The 7,524-nt window shown below is 43.9% G+C and overlaps 1 protein-coding gene across 1 annotated transcript; it reads right to left on the reverse strand.

The window, feature by feature from the left end:
* Positions 1-1,689: 1,689 nt before the first annotated feature.
* Positions 1,690-7,056, reverse strand: LOC103138371 (paired box protein Pax-7-like). Its single transcript, XM_016670534.1, has 2 exons — positions 6,367-7,056; positions 1,690-4,400 (listed from the first exon to the last, which is right to left on the reverse strand). Exons 1-2 carry the CDS (start codon positions 6,611-6,613, stop codon positions 4,285-4,287), a joined length of 363 nt encoding a protein of 120 aa, XP_016526020.1. The 5' UTR covers positions 6,614-7,056; the 3' UTR covers positions 1,690-4,284.
* Between the last annotated feature and the right edge of the window lie 468 nt (positions 7,057-7,524).

Genomic DNA, 7,524 nt, shown 5'->3' on the forward strand with positions numbered 1-7,524 from the left:
ATGTATTTGTCTTCAGCGACTTTTACGCTGATGCCTCTAAATAAGATCTGCTGCAACCAAAATAAGTGAGACCAGGGCAAAGTGGGGCAGAAAAACATAACAATGTAAATCCCCTCTGCTTCACAATCGTCACTGTGAAACATGGTGGTGGCAGCATAATGCTTTTGGGATGCTTGTCTTCAGGGGGACAGGGAAGAAGCTATGACAAACTTTAATGTGTTTTATTGGGAATTTACATAATGGACCAACACAGTTTACTAATACGATGAAGGCAATTGTTTGCACTGTATTTTATTTAGTGGTATCATAACTAAAGGGGATGAATCTGAATGTACGCAGATTTTTGCTTATGCTATATAACGTCGGCTGTCACATCCAGCATGATGAAATGTTCCTAAAAGTAAGCCAGGACTAAAAGAACATACCTAAGGCGTGTTTGACACGTCTCCAGCAGTGCTGTTGGTAAAACACTAAATGTGCTGCAGTGTTCTGTCATGTAATATAAAACACAGCGGATGCTGCCATACCGTACCGGTTAGTTCCCCTACATTCACACCATACCACAGAGATTTGCAGGCTGCATTCCCTGGCCGACAGCGGGCTGAGACGAGCGTTGCTGGTCAGCGGGCGGAATGAATTACTTCCTACAGCTGCGGTGAGACGCACACGCTGTCTGTGACTCTCCCTCTCAGACGTCTGAGCTCTCATCACTCGCTAATCACATCAACAGCACTCCAAAAAGTCAACGGTGGCCCAGTGACCCCCACGGACGCACAAGGAGGACGTACACTCACACGTGTGTGAGCTTTGTGGACGGATAGATGATTTGTCAATGACTTGTTGCATAATTCTCAAGAGGGGCAGCATTTACTCCTTAAGGTAGTAATTCCTTCAGATGCTGCTTTCAGTTTGCTGAACTGTACTTTAGATGAAGCGTTTCCAGGTTTTCTGCCAGGATCATCATGTTTCAAGGCTTTAAGTTAAAAAAAAAACAAAAGACTCTTCACCATGTTTGAATTAATGACACATAAGTACTGACCCCTTGATGCAATTGAAAGGTGACACAATAATTAGTTGCCAATTTTCCAAGATCAAAATCTCAGTTTCTTGTTTAGTAAATGCATCAAGACCTTGCCTTCCCCCATAAAACCTCCAGGTTTTTTCCAGTGTAAAAACATATAAATTTTTTTTCTTTATTGTACTTTCTTTTGGGCACAGTAAAGATCAGACCACATTTAGAAACACGTGCTTTGATGCATGAATTAGAAAAATGTTTTAATCAATTAATTTTCTGTTTGATTAAAAGCCTGCCCAACCCATAATCTTTTAGAAACTGTTGAAATAAAACAAACAAAAAACCTAAAACAATTTTAAGATGAAGAAGTCAGTATTTTACCATATTGTCACATGTCTGATATTTATTTATTAAAAAAAGAAAATGTATCCTATAAATACAACTTCAGGAATTTGCATACAGGGTAATTTTGCAGGATTTTTTTTGTGGTCTTTCCATAAGATTACAATTATATTCATTTTTTGTTTTTCACACTTGGAAAATAAAGATTTAAATAACTTTAGGACTAGATTATCTATAGGTGGCACTTTTTTTTTTTTTTTTTGCCCTGAGCATATTAATCAATTACATGAAAAAATTAGCAGGATTTATTGACCAATCAAACACACAGGAAGTCAGTTTTGGATCTTTAATTGATAACAGTTACGCCAGTGTTACATTAAACACACCAACAGGCTGAAGGTAGTAAATACCAATACAAGTTTCCCACTACTCTAATACTTCATACAGCAGAATAAATTATACCATGATAATATACACACATGCGGAACGGAAAGAGGAGTAAAGCAAAGCACAGATGTCAGAAAGCAACTAAAACAGGTTAGGGCTCAAAGAGACAGGAGGAAGAGGAAGAGGAGGAAGAATAAGGAGCTGTATGCCTTAAATATCCAAGTGTTAGAAATGGGCTCAATACACTAAAGACAATTCTAAAATTCTTCAGGTTTAAAATGTACAAGAGTGAGGTGTCTAAGTGGAGCAGCAGCAGCTGCTGCCGTTCAGTGCGGAGTCAGCGTCGCTTTGTTCTCCTGAAGTCTTATTGGTCCACAAATGAAAACCTGACTCTTCAGTTTCACCCCCTCACCCTCGAGAGGGGCTTCACTGTCACTCACATCCGTCAACAAGAGTCACAACCAAAATGGCTCTGGGTGCGGGTGGGGTTAGGTCCGTGGTCCGTTCATAATCAGTTTGTGGAAACCTTCTGGTAGAAACTCTCCGGCAGGTGAAGCCGTCTCTTTCTGCCACTCTTTAAATTTACATTGTGGTCCAGGCGGGAGTCCATCTGAGAAGCCAAGCTTTTTTTTTTATATATCTGAGCTCATTTTGATCCTCCTTAACACAGTTTACCTTTACACTTTTTCAATGCAATTTATACTTTACTAGTTTATACAAATTCATTCTCATGTGGGCCAAAAACAGTAACAAAAGCTTTTTTTTTTTTTTTGGCTCAAACAACTTAACCAATTAAATACAAAAATCCCCCAACAGAAACAAAAAAAGGCCGGTTAAAGAAACAAAAAAAAAACAAAAAAAACATTTACTTTCAGAGTTCCCTCACTGACCTCATACTCATTATTTTAGTATAAAACATACTCTTTATAACCAAACAATACACAATCTGCTCCTGGAAATGCACTTTTTTCCCCACTGTTTTTAAAGGCGACAGAGGACCGAATCCTCCGCAGACAGTGATGTCAGTAAAAATATTAACACCTACAAGGAACAGCTGATCCTCCGTCATCTCAAAAGTCAACTATGAGTGCAACATCAATGTCTCATATTAACTATTTCATTTTTTCACTCCTTTCTTATTTTTTTTTACATTGCGGTAAGTTCGTCAAAGCTGGAGGATTACAGACCGAGGCTCCGGTCCAAACCGAAGTGGGGGGCCAATCAGCGGCGTTACCTGTGCCCTTTCACAGCTGACTGGATTATGTGATTTTCCAGAGCGCGTGTGAATGGCACAGCTTGTCTTCTCTCTAATCTCACAACAGAACCAGAAAACGCTGGAATGCTCTCCTATATATATTTTTTATAGACGGATTGTGAGGAATGCTTCGAAGGAATGCTTGGAAAAATTCAGGAAGTGGAAATGAACTGAAGGTGCATTTTTACAAAATGGGGAAAAGGAACCGAAAGGCTGGGCTATTCATGGAAAAGGGTCACTGTGAATTAGCTTTGACATTATATTTGTGTGATTTTAATCAGCTTTACAGTATTTAAGCCAAACACAGGATTCCCCCGGAAGATGGGCTTTCCGGGGAGTGGGGGAAGGAAGGAAGCTGGTGGTTTAAGTGAGTTAGCCCTCCTTGGCAAGATCCATATTTCAAAACACATTAATTTCCCCAATCCTGTTTTTGCAAACAATGTCCCCCTTTCCCTGTGGGCCGCGGCTAAGAATGGGATGGAGGTTATGAGGAGGAAAGGGGGGAGCTATTGGCCGCCAATATGCTGCTTAAATTCCCTGCTGAATCCATCCAGCCAGACTTCCCACCGAGTGGCCAAGTTCTTTAGGAATGTCAAGAGGAATATGAAAGTGGAAGGTCAAATCGCTCATGAGCATTGGAGCTCAGGGAGCAGCAGCTTGGAAAACAATCATCTCCTCTAGTGTGAATGTGCCGACACGCGAACGTACACACACACACACGCAACAGACACCCGCTTCCGTGTCGTCTCAGTCATCCTCTGTGTGTGTGTGTGTGTGTGTTTTTTGTGTGTGTGTGTCTTTTAACGCTCCGACATCAAACAGATAAAAGAGATACGAATGGATTCGAACAACAAAAATCACATTAACCATAATCATATAACAGCAACAATAAGCTTAACAATATCAAAAAAGGAACAAGGAATAAGAGTTACTCAAATGATGTTGGCTGTGTTAACTACTATGAACAGCAAGGTCAAAGTACATGTTGTTGTTGATGGCTCTAAATGTGTACTGGACTGCAGCCATGACAAAGAAGGAGTCCAAGCAGACGCGGAGCCGCCATCTTGGGGGTCCTGTTTGGGCCCTCGCTGCTAAAAAGGCTTTAAGGATTGGAATCTGCCTGAAGAAGCGTTTGAATTCCCCAAAAGCGTCACTTTCTCCAATGTCATGGCGGGGCAGGAGAGAGGCGACCTGGAGTCCAGTCTTGATGAAGAGCGTGGAGCGAGCTGAGGCAGAGGCGGGCGAAACAGGGAGACAGGAAGTGGAGGATGCATCTGGGGCCTCTTTAGTAGGCCTGTCCCGTCTCCACTTGCAGCAGCCCCAGCACCGCCGAGTGGTCCCCGAGTTTCATCCTCCTCTGGGTGGACAAGCTCACGTTCTTAGCCAGGTAGTCCACGGCGGCTGCACAGAATACAGTGAGAAGAGGGGGGAAGAAAAAAAAAAAACACACACACACACATGCATGAGACAGGTGGTGGACCTCAGCGGCCCACGTCCCACTCGCTCTCATCTCATCCCTCTGATTAAGTCTGAAACAAGTTGTGGCAGAGAAGACTGAGTCAAATAAAAAACAATTCAGACAGCTAGAGTGAAAGATAAAAACCCCTCCCTTGTCACTTGTCTGAGGTTGGCACGCTGCTGGCATGGAGCATGTGCATCCCGGTGGAGTCTCCATGCTGTCAGTCACTGGGGTCCCCGTGTGTGTTCTGTGTGCCAGTCTTCATTACTACTGGCATCTCCGATTTCATGCCCTCCACACTCCACATGGCCGATCATTTTCATCGTCAGACAGAAGCTCTTTCCTCTCCCCTCCATTCATTACCCATCCACTGTGCTCAATCACCGTCTTAATTAACCTCACATCAGATCACATCCGCGCTGCCATCAGTTTCCTCCACTGAGCACACACACACACACACACACACACACACACCCTGAAACGTGACAGACTGTTACGGGTTCGCTTGTGCAGATCCTCAATGCACAAAGCGCCCCGTCAACGCTGGAACCTCCACGTAAATAACAAACAAATGTCAGATAGCTGCTGCTGGCTGCCTTGTTTGGGGAAGTGTGCTTCATTTTAGCTCTCATGAATGGCTGTGACAGCATCAGTCAATTATGCTAATCTAATAAAGCAAACTCTTTTCCTGTCCTGAGGGGGACACACATGTGTGTGCGGGATCCAGACGAGAGAATGAGAGGTGGGCAAGAGGACACTGCGGGCCCCGAGGGCGTGCCGTCCTTTGAAGTGGCCCTCTTCCCTTTCCCATTCAAGTGGAGTGGGGTGTGACTGAGGTAGCTCTGCACCAGGATGGAGGTGGAAGCACGAGGGAGGGTGCGGGGGTGGCAGGGCGGGTTTTATCAAGAGCACGTGTCTGCCTTCACAACCCAGGGTTGGAAGGGTCAGGAGGCATCACCTCTTCACCAACATGAACAAGGATTCATATTTTTCCACATTTTTTTTTTACACATATTCTCACATTACAAACCACTAACTTGAACACATTTTCCTGGAATTTTGTGTGATAAACCAACGAACAGTGAGACTGACAGAAAGTCATGGATGGGTTGCAACATTTTTTGCAGATACAAATCTGAAAATTGTTGCATGTTTTTATATTCAGCACCCTTTTACTCTGGTACCTCTCAATAAACTCTATTTGACCCATTGCGTCTTCAGAAATATGGCACTATTCTGAACCTAATAAGACACGGTCGCCTACCTAAACCAACAGCCTGGGCAAGGAAAACGTTGATCACAGAAGTAGCCTGGAGCCCCATTGTTGCTCTGGAGTAACAATGACTTTTTCAATGGAAGTTAAACTCAGAGCAATGCCAAGAGAAAACTTCCTAGTAACTGCAAAGCTCTAGACACTGAGCCAGCCTTCAGGAAGACCAAACATGTAGACAGAGTTATAATAGAGTAGAATGAAATAAAGCACGGAAATGTCCCAGTCAAAGTCGGGACCTTGATCTAACTGAGAATCTAGTGCAATACTTGAAGATCTATGTTCACAAAATGCGCTCTTCAATCTGTCTAAGACTAACCATCCCCTCCACACGTGGTGGAGGCAGCATTATGCTGTGGGGATCCTTTCCCAACTGCTCCGTTCAACATGGCTAAATATGAGTTACTATGCAAAGATGAATTAGTAAAACCGATAAAGACCTAAAGGAACTACAGATATAATTGGGAGAAAAGGGGGAAATAAATGCATGCCACACTTTTTAGAGTTGTGATTGTGAAAACTTCACAGGTAAGGACTACTTTTTCTTCGTCAATCACTTAAAATCCCAATAAAATAAAAATGCTTAAGTGGAGCTCTTTAAAGACAGAAACAGAACAAATAAAGAAAGGTTTGCTTACTCTGGCCATACTGGCTGTACTGGTATCCCGCAGTGACGGGGTCCACGCTGTAGCTGGTGGCGCTGTAGGTCGGCGGGCAGTAGGACTGGGAGGAAGCCAGGCTGTCCACGCTCTTGATGGTGTCGGAGCGCTGGCTGCAGCTGGCCGAGATGGGGTTGGAGCTCTCCAGACTGCTGTGAAGGGGGGAGATGGAGAAGTCGTGCTGCGGCTGCGAGGGTACAGCGCTGGGGTTACTCAGGATGCTCATCACCTGGAGGGAGAGGAAGAGGAAGATGTTTGAAGGTTAGACCATCTGAGGATCAAAGGAGAGACAGAGTTCAGAAACATTTTGTTTCTCTCCTCCCTGCGAGTGCAGCACCAATTTTTGCACTCGGTGGCGAAGAAAGTCAACAGAAGTACATCGTTTCAAACTTTCAAACGAGGAAAGAAACTTCTCCATCTCTTTTTGGAGCAAGTGAAAGAGAACAAGGAGGTTGTTGAGGTTAAGGAAAACAGAGAAAAGGAACAGGAGACGCTGTTTCCATTAGCTGGTCCTGACAGTAACTGTTCTACGGTGGGACAGAAGGGTCCCAGTATGATAATAGACCCACCATCCTTGCCAGACAGCTTGTGTCCCAGAGCCTGAGGCCTGAGCCCAAGCCTGTGGCACAACAAGCACCAAGGGAGTCCCTAATCCCTCGCCCCTAGCCTACCCATCTCATGAATAGTAATGGAGTTGGAACTGGTAAATGATCCCCTCAGATCCCTGCACAAAGTAGGCACCACAAACCCAAGTGAAGGGGGCCACTGATCCTGCAAGTTTGAGTTCGCCTTGAACATTACAGCGTGTATATTATTGATAATGCATAAGAGCTCCCATTTCAATACAGTAGATTAGTGTAATAGCTAGTGACATTCGTCAGAAGAAGGTCTCAAATTATGTTGAAATGGAAGAGATTACGTCTCCTCTCATATGAAGCGCAAAATATAGCTTTCCTCGTGCTGCAAGTTTCTTTCTGGGTTTGTGGGAGAGAATAGGTTTTGTTTGAAAAAAAAGAAAAAGGAAAACAGATAGGAACTGTCCCACACATGCTTCTCTCTTCCTTTCAACATCAGGTTCATGTTGAGCCTCGCTATGCTGCACTGGCCTTTGGCCCCTTTGCTGCTAAACCAATTAGC

Source organism: Poecilia formosa, unplaced genomic scaffold, assembly GCF_000485575.1.
Source record: "Poecilia formosa unplaced genomic scaffold, Poecilia_formosa-5.1.2 Scaffold2, whole genome shotgun sequence".
Classification (NCBI taxonomy): domain Eukaryota; kingdom Metazoa; phylum Chordata; class Actinopteri; order Cyprinodontiformes; family Poeciliidae; genus Poecilia; species Poecilia formosa.

Bases quoted from the DNA above. Each gene is read 5' to 3' on its own strand.
- LOC103138371 (XM_016670534.1), bottom strand. From the start codon at position 6,613: ATGAGCATCCTGAGTAACCCCAGCGCTGTACCCTCGCAGCCGCAGCAC. The intron at 4,401-6,366 runs GTAAGCAAACCT...TATTCTGTGCAG, and splicing joins GTACAGCCAGTATGGCCAGA to CCGCCGTGGACTACCTGGCT.